At 41.2% G+C, this 19273-nt stretch overlaps 1 protein-coding gene across 8 annotated transcripts; it reads right to left on the reverse strand.

Moving 5' to 3' along the window:
* Positions 1 to 732: 732 nt before the first annotated feature.
* Positions 733 to 18789, reverse strand: KLHL12 (kelch like family member 12). 8 transcript variants are annotated; one of them, XM_081915499.1, is made up of 13 exons: positions 18640 to 18747; positions 17681 to 17805; positions 16541 to 16780; positions 15074 to 15227; positions 13181 to 13398; positions 11326 to 11475; positions 9692 to 9806; positions 6881 to 6987; positions 5304 to 5499; positions 4966 to 5124; positions 3904 to 4002; positions 2943 to 3129; positions 733 to 2424 (listed from the first exon to the last, which is right to left on the reverse strand). In XM_081915499.1, the coding sequence occupies exons 3-13, from the start codon at positions 16721 to 16723 to the stop codon at positions 2298 to 2300; spliced, it is 1695 nt and encodes a 564-aa protein (XP_081771625.1). In that variant the 5' UTR covers positions 16724 to 16780; positions 17681 to 17805; positions 18640 to 18747; the 3' UTR covers positions 733 to 2297. The 8 variants fall into 8 exon arrangements, with proteins under 8 accessions (XP_081771625.1, XP_081771624.1, XP_081771626.1 ...); XM_081915498.1 differs by having other exon boundaries at positions 18419 to 18723; XM_081915500.1 differs by lacking the exon at positions 17681 to 17805 and having other exon boundaries at positions 18640 to 18733.
* Positions 18790 to 19273: the final 484 nt, after the last annotated feature.

A 19273-nucleotide genomic window follows, 5' to 3' on the forward strand; every position in this document is an offset into this window, starting at 1 on the left:
ATTAAAATACAGTACTAAAGAGGAAGAAGAATATGATGGCTTCTTGGGTAAGGAGATTGATACCTGGCTAAAGCTCCCTGCCTCTGTTTTATGGTAAGATATTACAGAGAAAAGTGGAAGGGCTGAAAAGAGTAGGAAAAGACACAGAATTATTTCTTGGCAACTTCTTTACCAGATGATGAGATGCATTATTCATTTCATTCAGAGCCTGCCTCAATAGATGACAGCTCCCTCCCTGAAAGGAGCAATGGGGTCATACTATAATGTAAGCAAGAGTGGAAAGGGAGATCTGAACATATGCAAGATTAAGAAAGCCGCAAATGCAGTTTGCGCATCCAAGTAAAAATAATCTTCAGTTAGTTAAGAGTGTGGTGCTGATAACGCCAAGGCTGCAGGTTCAATCCCCATATGGGACAGCTGCATATTCCTGCATTGCAGGGGGTTGGACTAGATAATCCTTGGGGTCCCTTCCAACTCTACAATTCTATTACTCTATAAACATTTTCTTAATTCCCATCACTTTACTTTCTCTTTAAGAAATAAGCTGTAAAAAAAAGATGGACTTAAGAGAAAAGTGGGCAAATGTAGACTCCACCAATGCCCAGTTGGCACCTCTTCAGAAGAAGCCTACATAAAAGGCACACTTCAACAAATACTTTAGATTTTTTAAAATGGTTTAAAGAATAAATGCTACTGCAATAATAAAGTCAACCTACTTGGAGAAACCAAATGTTCACATGTACCAGAGATACTTTTATTAAAAAATACGTAAGAAATGAATCACAAACACTGATGTGATAGGACAGGACTTATAAACTCAGTGTTATTCGAAAGTGCATCATTCTCCCATGCTACCATATCCCCAAAGCAAGGAGTCAATATCACCCAGCAAATAAATACATTCACCCCTTGGCTCCCAATAGAGCTGTGTGACACAGGAAGAGGCTCAGTGGGTCATGAGAGAGAGAGAGAGAGAGCTCCAGGATCATGCTGAAAGTTTAGGGCACATCCATGAGGGGTTGGAGGCGCATTATCCACAGGCTCAGGTGTCCATTTCAGCAATGTGGTGTGAATTCACATATCTAGTACAAGCTGCATAACACACCAGAGGGGTATTAAAATAGGCAAGGAGAATCATAAATATGCCACGAAAGAGATGCCTTGAGCAAATGTTCCAGTTCATGTGAAATGCCTTGTAACTGGGCCTGGAGAGAAATGACACCAGGTAAACCTACAATGCACTGTAAACATCAGTGTGCTCTTAACGAAATATAACGTATCATGCTCCTACTTTGATGCTAAAGCAGAAGCACAATAAAAGCTGAGTGTAAGACAACCTGTGCTGACAATGCTCATGCAGAAGGCCTGCACAGGGTATCAGGCTTAAGACCAGTGTGGGTTTGAGAAGAGATGTTCAGTGATTTGTGGAGATTGAAGGGACATTCGCAATGCAGCCTAAGTGGCCTGGGCAGATGCACCCTTTCCAGAGCACATTATACGCTTTCCCGCCAATATGTCAAGATTTGCTACTTCACTGCTCCACTAACACTAAAAAAAACTTGGCTTAGATAGCAGATGTAAACAGGTTTTTGTTCACAAGTACTAGAACACACACCCTCTCTTCAGGTAAAATTGGTAAAAACACGAAATTCAGTATTTTCTTCCTGTCCGCTTGCCTTTCTTCCCAGCAGATAAGACTGAATATTCCAGCAGGGTATAGTCTCCGCTGCCCCCTTTTCCGTTATGGTGGAAGGCCAGATTGCTTATACCAACACACAGAGTCTTTATCAGTTGCATGCATCAGCCCCTGGCTCTTCTCCCCAGCACCATGGGCAAGTCTGTGCAGAACTTAAAAAGCGTCCAAAAACAAACACAGTGTGCCCACACAATGCTCACTAACAGTATGTCTGCACTGCAGCATATTTGGTACATGGAAACATTCAGGCACAAATCGTTGGTGCCATGCTCAAACTTCCTTGTATGTGCCAATGTTCTAGAGATGCAGAAGGCCAGAAAGCACAGACATCTTTACTGCTTTAGGCAACTCACTTTCACAGGGTTATCATTACATGAGGATGTGATTTCTCTGTTTTCAGTTCAAAGTGCCTTGTGTGTGGATTGTTTTTTAAATGGAATCAGTAGCTTTGAAGATGAGCCTGGAGGTCTGCAGTGCAGGCCAGGTAGCAATGGTCACTGCATCCACAGCTACAAGAGCAATAGCTGCAAGTGAGCCAGTACTTTCTCCCATAGTCTCTTTGTTCCACAGAAGTGCTCTCGCAAGGCCTTTCCCCCTAAGGTCACTTCTCACGCAGCACACAAACGCCAGCATCACACCGTTGGGTTCCCAGTGATGTCACCACTTCCCAGCTGTCAATGATAGGGTCATAGCACTCAATACTGCTCAGAAGCGAGTTCCCATCGTACCTACACGTGAGAGAAGATTACTGATGAGAACATGTTGAAGTCTGGAACTCTTAAAAAGGAGATGATGACTTGATAATAGTTTGGAGCGGTGGCACACCCATCCCTATTAAGTTATACAATGACAGAACTCTTGTATTTTGTGAGAGGTCACTGCAAGGAAACACGTACCATGTCCATCTTTGATCATGTTACCACAAACCCACCCTATGGACCAATCCAGTTTACAATTTCACAGAAGGAAGACTCACGCCTGGTATGCCAGTAGCTCATCTATTTCGGCATCCTGTTCTCACAGATACCTATAGGGAGGCTGCAAGCAAGGCCTTAGCCAATAGTATTCACCCCGTCTGCATATTTTATCTTGATCATGTGCCTCGGTGCGCAAAAACAAACACTGTATCAGATGGGCCTTTTGCCTTGATACTGGGCATCTAATACACTTATATAAAAGTATAGATAGACTGCCCCAGCTATGCTAGGGCTTAAAGGTATTTCTGAGTGAAGCTTGGCCCCCTTACCCTGCTATGGCATAAAGTCGTCCCCTCAGGACTGTTGCTCCCACATAACAGCGGGGGGTTGTCATGCTGGTCACTGTGGTCCATGAGTCTGTGCGAATGTTATACGCCTCCACAGAGGAGAGATGTGCTGTTCCATCAAACCCTCCAACCACATAGATATGATCATTCAGCAAGGCTACTCCGGCTCCTGGGAAAGAAAAACCATGGAATGTAGCACCAAATACCACAATAAGGCATATCTGGATGGATATAAGGCATATCTGGATGCCTTCTGAAAATGAACAAGCCCCTTGGTGGGTGAAGTTATCATAATGCCTGCCTCTATTAATAGTCACAGTCTCCCACTGCAAAGGTGACAGGGGGAAAGTAATCTTCCCAGAACTGTAATGTTTGCACAGGATGTCAAAGTTGCTTAAAGATATCCAAGAAAAGTATACATTTATATACATTTAAAGACAGCATGCAAACTGTCTTCACTGTATAAAGGAGTGAGAGCAAACAGATGTTTTATATTGTAAAGGCTATTCAGATAGTATGAATTGTATCTAACAGTCCTCACAAAACAGGCTTGTGCAGTGTAATAGGACATCTTCTCTAACCCTAATCCTAACCAACACTACCCAAAAAAAGATCTGCTCCAGGAAGCTGGGCGACTGTCTGGAGCAGATTTTGGGAGCATGCAGGGAGAGGAGAAGTGGAAGCCACATTGCATGAGCAGAACTCCATGCACTGTTTGATACAACCCTGTGGTAGTTGGAGAGCTGCTGGGAAGAGAGGGCTGGTTCCTGGTGTCCTTGGCAAATTCCAGATTCATTATTTGGAAGCTTCAGGAGCTCTACTCTGTAGGAGTACAGTTGCAGGGAGAAGCAAGAACAAAATTCTCACTCTAATCAGATGGTCCCTATTAAACCAGACAGCTGGTATACTGCCCACAGCTCCCCACCTTGATCAGGACTCTCACCTGAGCGCTTTGTGGCCATTGGAGTGACATTTGTCCAGTGCCCAGTGTGGGGATCATATCGCTCCACAGAATTTAAGATGTTCAGACCATCATAACCACCTGAAAACAGAGGAACCCATTAAATTATTTGTATTACTTTTACGAGGGGCTATTGCCCCTGCTCGCTTCACTTCACTCACCAAGCCAACCTCTGCACAAAAATCACCCACATCTCCTTAAGAGCTCACCAAAAGCCTTGGTTGCCACCACTTCTCCTTTGCCTCTCCTGATGTCAAGAGGTGCAAAGGAAGAGTGCAGGGTGGATCATGAAAGGCTTAGACTTTCTTGTGCTGTTGCCAAACGTTTTAGAATGAAGAGTCAGACTGGCAGGAGGACTGCAGGAAGAGAAAGGCAGCAGCAAGCCAGCCTAGGGATTGGCGGTGGCGACTGCAGCAGTGGATTATCAGGCCAGCTGTCCACTGCTTCTACCAACTTTCCTTGTTCCCACACTCCTCCTGTCAGACTGAGTCCTAACTGGCCAGCTGGCAGCAGTAGAAGCAGCAGCAGATCCCCAAGCTGGCTGGCGAAGTAAGGTGGCCAGTAGTGGCAGTGGCTGGCTTGGGCATCTGGATCCTGGAGGCAGAGGCTTCAGGGTTGGTAGACTGAGAAGCCTGTGGAGCTGAGGGCTGCTGCATCTACTGTGCTGAACAACTCAAGCACCTACTAAGGATTTCTTTGGGATGGTTTCTTAAATATTAAGTCACCTCTTAAAAACCAAAAGATACAGGACCGATGCAATGCAACAATTTCTGAGTTCTGTCCTGCAAAATTCATTGCCTTTGCTCTGTTTCTACGTTTATATATGGAGCCTACTGCGTTCAGATATTGAAATTCTGAATTCAAAGGCTTTCCACGGAAGAAACCTTTCATACTTGATGGGCATTCCAGGGCAAAACAGAACTTACAAATGCTGTGAAATTTGCAAGATCACTTCCTAATTACAGCTTCTTGCATAGTCTTTTCACCAGACTGCAGCTGAGGCACTACCATATAAAAATTTGTAAATACACGGAGGTTACCTACCAAGACAATAGATAACGTTATTAGCAACCACCAGTCCTGCTCCTTCTCGAGCTGTCTGCATATCTCCCAACATACTCCACTGATCAATGTTGGGATCATATCTTTCCATACTGGTGTGGCGCCGACTTCCATCAAAACCTCCAGAAACATAGATCATGTCTGTAACACAACAGTTAACTGAATTAAAGAAATCACAGTATTTGAAATCAGTATTTTACAAATATGCACTTAGGTTGGTTGAATAAATGAATTAATTTCCCTGCAAAATGAATGTACTTAAGATTGTTTCCAGCAATGATTATCAGTAGTGGAATTAGAATACATTTACCAATACATACCTCCTAGGGTTGTAGCCCCTGCTAGGCCCCGACGAACGTTCATGGGAGCCACAGAGTACCAGATACTGTCTTCATCAGATGTATAATCCAAGCATTCCACAGAACTGAGGCGAGAACGGCCATCATAACCACCTATTACATATATCCGATCATGCAAGGAAACTGTGGCAACATAGCGTCTTTTACGGCTGATACTCTATGCATAAAGAAAAAAATGGAAGCAATTTTTTTGGGTATCTTTAGGTATGATGGGCACCTGCAATTTCCTAGTGATGCCATACAGAGATAGTGCGATCAATACAGACAATGCTGCACTAATGTGTCAGGGCTTATCATTTCTATATATTCTGTTTATCTACAACAATATGTTCAATATATTCAATTTCACACACTCACATCTTCAGTACGCAGCACACTTTTGAGGTTCTCTGCATGAGACGAGAAGAGCCTCAATGGAATGCAGTATCAAAAGGTTTTGACATACAGAAAGCAAACAGCTCACCAGGGGATTTAGAAAACATTAATTTAAATTTCAGATGGCTCTGTGAGTCATCATCCAGAACCTCCCCAATTCTTCATCTCAGACTACTTTACACAAGAGGCCTTTCTAACATTTATGTACATACAATGCTTTCGTAGGTTCAAATAGTTTCACATGCCTTTTCTGGACAATCCTTATAATGGCCCATGAAGGCAAAAAAGGGCAGTATTTTATTAAAAGCCTATGTCACTCTTCCTCCCAAAAGAGTTGATGGTGGAAATTATTAGGAGAGTGTTGGTGGGAATGGAAGAGTGTGGCTTGTGCAAGATTACCCAGTAAATTCAAGGAAGAGATGAGATTTGAACTGGGGACTTCTGACTCGCAGTTCGTTCTTGGTAATTATTATCCTAGCATGTGTGCCACCCACATGCTTGTTGTGAAGTCACCATCCAGCTCCTGGTCAGAGACACATGTATTATTGCCCACAGGTGATGCTGTACAGCAGAGCTGGCTAACCCTTTTTTCAGCCAGATGTTAGCCAGCTCCATGCTACTGAGACACACATGTGAGATACGCACATTGCAGAGAGTTAAACACCTCTCAGCCCAGTGCTGCAAGGGATGGTTAGATTTTGCCAATGTGTGGTGAGCTACCTGCATTGGTTTGGCAGGCCGAATCCAGCCCACAATTTCACAACAGCGGGACTACAGGGTTTATCCATTTTCCTACGTGAAGAAGATGCCTGCATTATACACATCCTTGTGAAGCCCTCCCTGCAGCAACTCTTCCAACCACAAGGTTCAAAAGAAGCATTTCCAGTTGCAAACGTATGTCCACCCCAAGGAGGAAAAGCAATCTGAGAGGAAAAACAGAGGGCAGGAAGATGGTAAAGCACTCCCAGCTGCTGCTTCGCTGTTTTAAATCCCCTCATCTCTCTTTTTTAAAAAAGGTGTTGAGGCACTGTTACATGCATCAGCTAGTAAGTGCAGTTAGCCCCTTAGCAGGCTTAATCAGACTGGTCAAACATGTGTTATTAAAGTATATACCTGTTATTTTACTGTTGCAAAAAAATGTAATAAAACAAACAATTACATACTGGTAGGAAACTCCACTCCTGTGTCTTCGGATCATATTTCTCCACCACATCAATAGGTGACTGCTGACTTCCAAAGCCCCCAATTACTAAGAGAACCTCATTGGCACCTGAATAAAAACGGACCACTTTAAGGTTAATATCCTAGAGTATATACTTTTTATTTCCATTATTGGTGTACTGATCCTCACTTTAACTCTAAGTAGTGGGTCAAGAATAGTAGAACTGAGTGACACTAGTTCAGCCTTGAAAATAAAAGCACAAGTGCTACTAGCCTTTGTTTTATTTTTTGATAACTTGCTAAGTGGCCTGCATTTTCATGCCAGTTGTGGAGAACAGAAGTCCATCACCCGTGGTCAGCATGAAAATGCAGGCTACTAAAAAAACTGCAGACTGGTGAAAGGATAGGGTGTTTCATTCTCCCACTGCATTTCTGTGATGGTTGTGGAGGAAGAGACTTTCCTTCCTCTGTTGCTAGACTGGAAACCAAGTGGGCTGGCTGAGGAGGATGGAGAAATCCGTCTCTCAGTCAGGCCTTTAACGCATCTACATAGAATTCCTATGGCTGCTAGGTAAGTTGTTAAATATAAGGCTACATACTCTTAAGCCACTCTTGACAGATTGCCTAACCTTTTTAAACTCTCCAGCAAGAGACACCTGACTATTTTATTAAGCAACTGGTTTCATAGCACTTTGTAGTCTTAGTAGTCCCCCCCTCCACTTGCCACCCTTGAATTATGCCTAAATCTATACTGCTTCCATTTTAAACACAGGACATAATTTGCAAATCATGAAGCTTAAGCATTTTTTTAATAAAAATATTTCAATAGCATGTAAGCAAACCTATCTACGAGTTGCTGTATTTCACTGCATTTTGCTTTTTCTTACATCATTGTGAGGAATAGTTAATCCTGTTTTAACAACAGCCTTAAGATTTCTATTTTGCCCATCAATCTACTAAAGGCTAGATAAATGTGACAATAAGAATCTAGTTTTGGTTTAACGCCAAACTGAACTGTATTAATATCCTATGTCTGTGAATCCAAGCCAATAACCCTTGCTCTTTTCTTTTCAACACCACCACCGCAGATGACTCATGCTTAGCTGGTGCCATATAATCTTCATCTCTCTCTCTTGACAACCTTACAGCCCATTTTGCAGCTGTGCACTTGGGCTTTGTTTCCCAACCATATTTGCCCTTGGCAAGTCCATTCTATTAATTTCCAGTTAATTGCTCCAATCCAGAAGATAATAGTGAAGCTTCAAGGATGTTTGTCATACCACATGAGAAGCCTTTTTGCTCACTTTACAGAACATCCTGAACATGTTGTCTTAAAAAATATGCTTTGACTTTCTCCCAGCATCATCAGTTTGTCATTAACAAATTTAGGTTGAATTTTCAGCTTTATACAGAATCTAAGAATAGTAAGTATCTGTATGCCTGTCATAGGCAAAGGCTTGAGTATCTGAAAATTACCACTGAGCTGTAATATCATCTAATAACTTACTTCCATTTTCTTCTAACAAGCCTTCATTACACAATGCTTCAGTTGAGAGTAATATTAAATACCACACTGCAGCAGAAGTATTTTTATATGCTTGCTTATCATATACAGAGATTCCCTTTTGCTTGGAACACATGTTAAGAATTATATTTATCATTTATACCAGGTTTGAAAGATGCAATTTATATGGCTGTCTTTCATGATTAACAATAGCTTCCAGGCATGCATGCAAGCAAGCTAGTATTAACCAATTTCATTCTCTTTTAAGTCACATATGCTATGTGGGCAAGTATGGACAGACAGGCTAGCAAAATTTTCTGAGGCTAGACAGTTTGCAGAAGTATTTGCAAGGCAGTTAACATCCATCTATACCACACACAGAGACACACTAATCCAAGTAATTAAAAGACCTAGCTGACAATTATTTGCTTTCTGAGCATTGTTTATGATTGTGCAGGACCTGAGGTATGTAAATGAATATGTTGGCTAACTACAGGTAGCTTTCAGCAATTTTACTTCCCCAAAGGTGTGTTTGGGGCAACAGCTGCTATTCCCAGTGCTTTTTTCTGGGGATACGCAAGGATAAACATACCCCTAAACATTTTGTGAATCTTTGTACTTGTGTCCATTTACTGTGTTTATTTTCCCAATTTGAACTATAAAATGGTGATTTTCTTAAGTCAAAATGAGAGTACCCCTAAACATTTTTTTAAGAAAAAAAGCACTGGTTATTCCTATAAAGCAGTTATTTAGACAAAGCTGTGAAGGTGCTTCTTTTGCATCATACAGCTGCTATCTGGGTCCTTGTACCCACATGTTTATTAGGTCTGTGCAAACGAGCAGCAGCCCCCCACATCCTTCCCTATATCTCCGGGGGAAGGTCTGATGGCACAGCTTTATTTACTTTTAAAAATCATATCCTGCCCTTCCTCCCAAAAGGTCCTGAGCGGCAAACATTTCCATAATAAAAACATTATAAAACATAAAATAACACATATTTAAAATATTTCAAGAATGGTTAAAACATCTAAAAGCAATAAAAGCTTAACAAATTAAGAACAGATTACATATCAAAATTATATGTCTGGATAGGCCCACTGAAACAAAAGTTTTCAACAGGCATCTAAAGGATTACAGTGCCAGTACCTGTGTAATGTCAACAGGCAGGGAGTTCCAAAGTTCAGGTACACTAGAGAACAGACTCCTTATAAACTTGAAGCATTGCTTCATTCTGAGCCTGCCAATTGGCAGAAGACATTAAATCATACTCTTCCCCAGCTATTTTGATATGCACTTCTCTGATGCTTACCCAAACGTGCTCTGGTTCTGGGACCTTGCATCTGACTCCGAAGTTCAGGTCTTAGATGAAACTTCTTTGCTTCATCTACAAGGTCTCTGCATTGCAAACTACATCGAATAAAAGGCTGCAGAAGACATACAGGCATTATTTTCACTTTATCCAATTCTTTATACACTTTTACAATTCTTCAAAATACCCTATAGTTAGTAGAAGAATGGAAATACTTGCACATTATGACCCACTGCAAAAAACCCTAATATTTAATGAAATTAATCTAAAATTAGTCCAGTTACATTAATTCAAGTACTGTAAAATAAAAGATATGGAAAAATAAAGCTGGTGGAGCATAAAACAGAAATCTTTATACAAATACAGTTTCCAGGATTAAAACTTAAAACACTGGTTCCAGAAGACCTTTGCATTAACTTAATTGGTTTGAATGTAAAATTATATACTAAGGATACTGATTTGTGAATTTGATTTTGGCCCATTCTCTCTTCCTTTAGCAAAGCCCTGTGCCTTATCCCACACCACTCAGGAAGGTCCCCTTTTTGAGGCAATGCAAAGGACTGCCTGGGGTAGGGTAGCAGGTAGCCTTCTGCGAGCTTCCTTCTATTGTCCTAATTTTCAAGGATACAGCACAGAAATTCCTTCCTCAGTTATTGGAGGGAAGAACCCATTGGCCAAAATTGCAAAAATATTGCTAAAACTAAAAAGAAGGCCACACTGAAAGCAGCCTAACTTTTCTATGGCAGCTGCAAATATTTGTCAAAGGAACCTTGACTTGTGTGGTAGATTGCAAATTAGCTGTACCGTGGTATCTCGCAAGACAAATGCCTCGGAAGACGAAAAACTCGCAAGATGAAAGAGTTTTTCGTTTTTTGAGTTGCTTCGCAAGACGATTTTCCCTATGGGCTTGCTTCGCAAGACGAAACGTCTTGCGAGTTTGTTTCCTTTTTCTTAAAACCGTTAATACCAGGGTGCATCCGTGCTTCGCAAGATGAAAAATCCGCAAGACGAAGAAACTCGCAGAACGAATTAATTTCGTCTTGCGAGGTACCACTGTATTACATTTATTAGAACTGATGTTATTTTGTTATATTAAGTCATCTGAATAGCTAAGGCATGTGGCTAAATAACTGAAAATTATGGGTTGTTGTTTTTTTTTTACATGGATGGGGAAATTAAAAATACACAACTAATGATGTACAGACCAGAGTTTCCCCCTTTTTCTGCACAAAGGCTACACCAGAATTGGATTATCTTTCTCATTTCTTTATTTAGGCATCACAAAACTCATGGCTACCTCCAGTATTAATACATGTTACTGAAGGAAGGCGGGGAAATGGGGAGCAGTTAGGCTGGGTCATTCATTTCACTGCTGAGAGGCATGTTCACCTGACTTGCTTTAGATATTTTTTCAAGTTCTTACACAGTAAAGTAGATGGGTTTGGGGTTAGGGTTTCTCTTAAGGAGGAATTGTAGGGGTACTAATCTTTGTTCCCATATTCTAACATGTATATATGCAAAGGATCAGCTAGAACACATTACAAAGTTACTATTATGAGTGAGGTTTTCCTAAATACAGCAGTTGTTCTGCAGGACTTATTCCATGAGCTGCTTAATAGGGCAACTGGCCCTACCTCAGTGTCTATGACATCGGTAATGTAGCGTGGGGTGAGTAGTGGCATGCGCACATACTGCAGAAGCTCTGGCAGGGATGCTTCCCGTTCCTTCTTTGAATGCTTTACCCAATTGATAACAGCCTCAAAGACAGGCTCTTCAGAATCCACCTATAAGAAAAGGCATGGAATTAATCAGTCTTTTGAAAAATAGATGGCTACGACACGGGAGGAGGGATTACTTTAAGGGGGGGTGCAGCATAGATTGTACTTCTGGTGTGGGGAAGCTGCATTTGCACAGAAAATTATGGTGTTTGGAAAGCAAGACCCACCTTGCAAAGCAAGCACAGGCAGCTCTCTAGAGGGGGAAATGTGTAACTTTGTCGTGTAACTGTGACAAGCATATAATGTGCAATGTCAATGATGTGATATGCTTCCTTTTATTTGTATGCCGCCTTTCCATAGCTAAAACCATGCTCAAGGCGGCTTACAGCATGAAACAAATGACATAGTTACAAATATAACCATAGCAGTCAAAAACAATAAACACATCAAAAAGTACACAACCAAATTGAACAATTTCCACATAAACCACAGCAAGATTTAAAAATAAGGATAGAATCAGTTAACAGCAACAACTCCCCCCTGCAACCCTCCCTAAACAGTACCCTAGCCCAAGACCAGCACACATTCCTCACCATCACCATGCAAGATTTTTTCTTTCAAAAAGCATTTTCTCTGAAGAAAGTGCAGTTCCTTTTATTTTTATTCTTTATTCAATTTCTATACTAATCCTCTCTCTGAGGATCTCATGGCGGTTTACAACATAAAAACAAAAAAATCCATATCAAAGTAAAAAACAATAACACACACACCCAACACAACTTTGTTTGGGTTTGCTCTTTTAAGAGACAATCAGGTTTTGTTCATAAAGCAAATATCTCCCATAATGTTAATCTCGACAAACATATATTTTACAAGATAGTGTTAGCATGAGTGTGGTGCAAAGAGGGCTCTTTCCCACTGATAAAAGGGTGATCATATTTACAAGCGCAAATGTGCTTAAGATCTGGGTGGTGCCTTACAAAATGCTTTCAGAGTAACTAGCAAGACTGTACTTCTCACTTTAACATTCTTCAGCAGCTTCATTCATTTACTGCCAATGATTTTGTAGCACAAAATTAAGTATTGATTTGTAACTCTTTCAGAGCATGGACCAAATGTTAAAAAACCCCCACACTGTGCCTCAAAAGCCTTGTTTGGCCATTCAGAATCTTGGTTTCACACACGCACATGGTGGGAAAAGGGGCACAAGGGCATGAGCTCTGCTCACTCCCATGTTCCTCTGAGAGTTCAAGGGCTACTGTTTGCAACAGGAAACCTCCTGTACTTGTGGAGACACCCCCAAATTGTGTCACAGGGAGCATTCCTGGAGAAGCAAGTAAGGGCTCCTCTTGGGTGCAGAGCTCTTCTCTAGGTCTTCCAGGGACTTTCCTTGTAAATCTGTATTAATTATTCCAGACTTCCATCTTGTACCCTGCCCCCCTTTCTGCCATGAATTCTGAATTTTAGCCTTGCATCCATTCTAACCCCTTTTTATTCACATTCTCTCTTTTGCCATTGCTTCTTTAAACAGATCTTGGTAACTGTAAAGGCTACCAACTTGCTTTTATATTGAAATGAAAACTAGGATTCTCAGAATTCTAGTAAGATCTTACAAGTGCTCATGGACTGTAAATTGCTAACCTCCAAAGTATGAATTCCATTGGTCAGCTCCACAGTATTTTACTGGTTAATTCCTAGGTTGTGTTTGGTTCCTGTATCAAATACTAGAACTTAATAGCATTGCTTTGGACAACAAGAAGAAATATTTTACCTGAATCTCATCACATTTTATTAGCTTTTCCACTTCTTCTTGATTTAGGAGAATAAATTCTTCATGTTGAACTACATCTGGGAAGTGCTTCTGGCTAAAAACTTCAGCTGCCTGCATTAAGTCAACACAATTGTGTGTTTCAGCAAAATCTCGAATCCCCAAACAGTTGGAAGGATCCAGCTGGCTTTCCAGGAACTCACAGCAAGCCTGCTTCACTCCTGTGAGAAATGACATGATTTGCACTTCAGAGGGCTAAGTCACTGTTCTGAAAAGTGTTTAAGAGGGGGGGAAACTGTGCTTAACAAATCCATCCATTTTCCTAACAAACACCAAATCTGGTAAATAAAAAGCCATCTTTTTATCTTAACCAGCCTGTCATTTTCCTTGGTAGTTAATATTGAGGCTCTTTTTGGTGGTAATAAATTCTAAAAATGGTGTGACATCAGTAAAATACATTCTTAATTAACTATTGTATTTTATTCATATTACAAAAACAGTATCTACCCTTTCACAAAGACATAAATATCTTACTACCCAGAAAACGCTCCCAAACTACAGTGGTACCTTGGGTTAAGTATTTAATTCGTTCCAGGGGTCCGTTCTTAACCTGAAACTGTTCTTAACCTGAAGCACCACTTTAGCTAATGGGGCCTTCTGCTGCCACCACGCCGCCGTCGTGCAATTTCTGTTCTCATCCTGAGGAAACATTCTAAACCTGAGGTGCTATTTCTGGGTTAGCGGAGTCTGTAAGCTGAAGCGTATGTAACCCGAGGTACCACTGTACTAATCAACAGCAGTTTTACAATTTTATATTTTCATTTGTTCTCAAGATTGCACTTCCGCCAGAACTCAGATAACTGACTGTTCAGTATCTTAGTATATAATAAAATTGTAAGGATGTCATCAAGCTAAAGTCTGTGTGGCCAATGGGCAGCCATGCAAAATGTGACATAAAAGGGAGGGGGGTTTGGCCAGGCTTAAGAGGAGGGTGGTTGGTAAGGAGCAGTGGGGCTGGCGAGAAGTGCTAGCAGGGATGCAGTTCCTAGTGTGCATATTAACAATCTTTTAATTTTAAGTTTAACAATCTTAAAATGGAGAGACTCTCTCACTAAAGAGTCCGTGTATGAAAATCTGCAAAAGTATATACCTTTTACTATGGTGTAATCTGGGTTTTAATGATTTTATATGTAGTGCTGGTAGTATAATTTTCTGTACGTTGCCTCTGAATGCATTATGATTGTCGGTTTATAAATTCCAGTTTCTATATAAAAAGTGTGGCACTAGAGAACAGTTCCTATTTGCTGTCCAATTACAAAATCAATGCATGAGGCATGAAACCACAGAAATACCACATCCCCACCAACATCACCTGATGAAGAATGTTTTACTGTGCTTGAATAAGAACAAGCAGAGATGTTTGTGATCCTTTTATTCATTATGGCAAAATTTCTACTTTTAAAAAGGAACCCTCCTTGACTTTTATATTGTTCTTGGCTTTCCTTATTAATCAAGCTACACTTCTGGTGAATCCTTGGAAAACCTTCTGCCCGCTGAGAGCATGGTTCAAAATATTTCTTCAGACCCCAGCCCACTAAAGTATCACCCACTGGTATCTGCAATGTGGCATTTTCAATCATATTACCCGAGTGGTTGACACACTCAATTGAATAGGTTCACTCAAGCTACAATGCTTTTGTTCATGTGGGCTTTTAGACAAGGTTAGGCTCATGTTGTATTAGGAGCTGCTGGTTTTATATTTGTTTATTAGTCTAAATATATTTGTTTTCTTATTGTGTTCACCACTTTGTAAATCTCTTTAAAAATGGGCAATACAGATCAAGGATTCTCAGAAGCTCTTTGCTCCTGATCTACACTGTATGTTTTTGTCATTACCTTTCAGCTGAAGCAAACAGGCTGCTGGAAGCAACTCCTGAACATTCTCCACTGTCACATGAACGGTCTCTGTGTACACGAAGTCCAGCAATATTTCCATAGTTGATGCTGTTAGCCCTTGAATATCTACATAGGGTTTATCCTTCTCTGAAAGCTGTGAATTATAAACAAGGGAAGTACTTTTTTATTCTCTGGGTTTTACAGGGTTCCAAAACATAACTTGGAAAACTACAGTGTAGGCAATGGGGAAGAGATATAAAGCATTAATAATCTCACATGAATATTTCAGCAAATGGAACATATAACAAATACCCTACAGACATTTTGGTATAAGGATAATACTTTGAAAAGTTCTAGTTACAGGTGGGTAGCCATGTTGGTCTGCTGTAGTCGAAACAAAATAAATAAATAAAAATTCCTTCCAGTAGCACCTTGGAGACCAACTAAGTTTGTTATTGGTACAAGCTTTCGTGTGCATGTATCTGAAGAAGTGTGCATGCACACGAAAGCTCGTACCAATAACAAACTTAGCTGGTCTCCAAGGTGCTGCTGGAAGGAATTTTTATTTATTTATTTTGTTTCGACTTTGAAAAATGTTATTTTAAATATCAGAGAAACAGACTTTAACAACATGCTTTAAATATATTCTGTCAAGGGGCAGGCAAATTAATTCACCAAAAGTAATTAACATGTACCTCTACATATAAATTACAGCAGTGTCCTTATTACACTGAGTTCAGGGTTGAGAGGAGAACATAGTAATGCCTTTCTACCCTACAAAAATTCTGCATGGCTTGTTTACCCATTACGTACTTACATGGGTCACTTGCAGCCAAATTAAAAAAGAACCACCAACATTTGTAAAGCTTCCTTCCTGGTAGACCAGAAGACAAAACACATTTGCCAGCCAGCTTAGTAACAATTTAAAAGTGTGGATTTGCAACAGAGATAACATTTTTTTAAGCCTAGATAGCCAAGAAAGCTAAATTGTACATAAAGTTGAAACATTAGGAAGCCTACAATTTAACTTTTCTTATACTGTACTGGGATGTTGAGATCTGCTAACAAGACTGCCACCATATGATTCTTGTGGCAGTGCGGGAGAGCACCAATTCTATGGTGGCCCCAGGCTGTGGAATGCCCCCCATTCCAAGGGGCAAATGGCCTTGTCTTAGTATGATTTTTGATGGCAAGTGTCTAGATCTTTAGGGGTACAGAATAAGACCTGATGCAGTGCTGTTGTTGACCTTAATTGCAATTTAAGATGGATTTAATTGCTGAGTAAGTGAAAAGCATTACATGGCTTTGTGCATAATGTGCATTAGGGCTGCTTGGTGAAGAGCAAGCTATAAATGCATACAGAATTGCAACCTTAATGACATTTTTGCACTTTTAAGTTGTATTACGAGCTACTTTCTTATTTGCATGAATAAAAACAAAAATGTGTGTACTCTGCATCTTGCCTACCTCACTGGTGAACATAGCACAGAAGTAGTCACTGCAAGCAGCTAACACAATACGATGGGCTGGAAAGTCTTTCTGCTCCACACGAAGGGTCACATCACAAAGTGTGTTACTTTTTCGTAGAGAGTTCATTGCATTGAGAATGGACTTGGCATGAGAATTAGTCATTATATCTTTAGGAGCCATAGTGTATTACTCCAGTCAACAATAGCGTTGAGAAGGTAGGTTCAGAGTTTGAGTAACCTGTTAAGAGAAGAGTCTGCTTCACTAATGGCATCAAACTTGAAAGAGGTAGAGAATGAGGATCTTGGTTTCTGCTGGTTCTCCTCTTCTATCCCATGGGCCTGTCGTCTACCTTGATTCACTTCTAACTGCGCTACTCAACTACATTCAGATGACCACCATCCCTACCTCACAGAAGCATAGGCATATCATAAAACATAGAAATTCTATGTTTTAATACAATAAAATCTCAGAACAGTACACATTTATTTACAGTGAGATGTGTGCTAGGCAAATTGAAGAACATCAAAGCATTTCAGAACTACAGACTAATAAAGACAAAGACAAGATTTAGTGGAAGGACAATGGTGGAGAACCACCTGTCCAGGAAAGCACAACAGTGTGGCCAAAGTTAAACCATATATTGCCACCTATTTAACTTTCCCCCATGTTAATTACTTCAATTTTATTTGGAAGTTAAAAAAGAGACAAATATATGAATATTTCCTAATGTAGATCAATAGAACAAGATTTCTACAATCAAAGGCTTTGCCTTTGTTTTATAAAGTGTATAAATGTATGTTAATAAACCTTCAAGAACTTACTACAGCAGATACTCAAAAATCATTAATCTGCTGTAGTAATTACTTAGAAGCAAGTACCACTGAATTTGATGGAACTCACTTCAAAACAAGGGTGCACAACTCAGAATAATAGCCTAATCTTTCTTGTTTCAAAGGTTGTTAAGGCTATACCTCCTAGCCACCCCTAGCTTATCAATGTAACGACAGATAACTTACTGTACACACAAGTTTTACTTGGTGTTTACTTGCAGCAACTGAAGTAATGGTTCAAAGACATATGCATTTGCAAATAATGTGAGCAGAGAACATCCATTTCAGAGCTAATTCTGCTCCCTACCACAAACAGTTGTTAACTGAAGAGATTCATTGACCATTCCTGTGTGGGAATAATATTCTCTTGGAGCTGAATTCTCCAACAAACCTACAGAACTTCCCTCATAACATTGCAATTATTGGGCATTCCTAAATGAGATACATAGACCTCAGTTCAAGCAATGGGTCCCATTACCTAGCACATAATTGGGGAATCTCAGCCCAGAGGCCAAATGCAGTTCCCCAGGGCTCTCTGTTGGACCTTCAGGTGCCTCGCCATGCAACACCAGCCAATTCTCCTGCTTCACGCCCAAGTATTTATCCTAGTTGGAACTCACCCCTGACCTCTGATCATGCCTCACGCTTTTCCGGGTGGCGGTTAGAGAGCCGTGTGAGTGTGTGTATAAACCATAGCTGTCAACTTTTCCCTCTTCTTGCAAGGAATCCTATTTGGAATAAGGGAATTTCCCTTTAAAAAAGGGAAAAGTTGAGAGCTACAGTATAAACTAGCCTAAAAGTATAAAGGCAAAATTTAAATTTGCTACTTTGCCCCCTTTGGCCCCACCCACCACAGGCATGCGGCTCCCAGAAGGTTATCCAGAAGGCAATAAATATGGCCCTCCGACTGAAAGGGGCTCCCGCTCCTGACCTACCACAACCATCAGTGCTTAGGAGAAGATTTAGCTACCCAATTTGGTACTATTCCCGGTGCGGTCGCCAAAACCCACAGCAGGGCAAGACCTCTATTTTGAAATACTGGTACCTATAGATTTGGCTATTCAGCAGCAGCGGCTGGGAAGGGAGCTGTGGCTCAGCGAAAAGGGAAGCTCTCCTTCTCCCTTCTTCCCCAGGGCTTCATGGACCTCTTCCCCTGGAAGCCCTCGGAGGGAGCGGGGGCTCAGGAGCTCCGCTCAGCAGCACATGGAAGGGGGCGGGCCGCGCAGCATTTCTGCCCTCGGGGCCTCCTCCCCCGTCCAAACTCACCGCCGCACCCTCCCCGTGAGGGGAGAGATTCCCGGCTCGGCTCCTCAGGCCCACACGTCTCCTTCCTCCTTCGCATCTGGCGCACCTCGATGACGTCACTATGGTGGACGCCAGGACGCAGGCTTCGGGAACCATCTTTTAAATAGGAAGGAGGGCGGCGGCGGATGGATTCGGCTCGGCCTGGGTTGCTAGGCAACAGGGATTCACAACGAAGCTGCGCGATGTCAGCTCCCGCTCGCTGGATAACTCCGCCCGAACGCTGCAAAAGAAAAAGAAAGAAAAAAAGCTGTTCTTTTCTTGCCGTCGTTGGACTGCCATACGCCCTGAATTTCCCGGACATAACCGGTAATCGTCGAGCGGAGTTTTGGAAAAGCGGCTAACATGTCCGGTAAATCCACGGGCGTATGGCAGCCCAAATAAGAAGTGTTGAAATTTTTTTTTTTGCGATGTCCCTAAAAAGAGGTAAAAAAACTTCATTTTGGGGGAGATTTTGCCAAAAAAAAAGCAGCCTCAATTTCCGGGCTGGTCAGATTGCATGCAGAGGCATCGAAAAAGCCATGACTACTGTATTATTATTACTGTTATTGTTGTTTTAAATAAATGAAGCTTTCAGGTGTTGCGGGGGGAACTATTA

Source organism: Podarcis melisellensis (assembly GCF_964234715.1).
Source record: "Podarcis melisellensis genome assembly, chromosome: 6".
Classification (NCBI taxonomy): domain Eukaryota; kingdom Metazoa; phylum Chordata; class Lepidosauria; order Squamata; family Lacertidae; genus Podarcis; species Podarcis melisellensis.

What these genes read in the sequence shown, in the direction of transcription:
- KLHL12 (XM_081915499.1), bottom strand. Translation starts at nt 16,723, where the DNA reads ATGGCTCCTAAAGATATAATGACTAATTCTCATGCCAAGTCCATTCTC. An exon ending in TAAAATGTGATGAGATTCAG is followed by an intron (nt 11,476 to 13,180) that starts GTAAAATATTTC and finishes CTTTTCTTATAG; the next exon opens with GTGGATTCTGAAGAGCCTGT. An exon ending in CAGAACCAGAGCACGTTTGG is followed by an intron (nt 6,988 to 9,691) that starts GTAAGCATCAGA and finishes GTTTTTATTCAG; the next exon opens with GTGCCAATGAGGTTCTCTTA.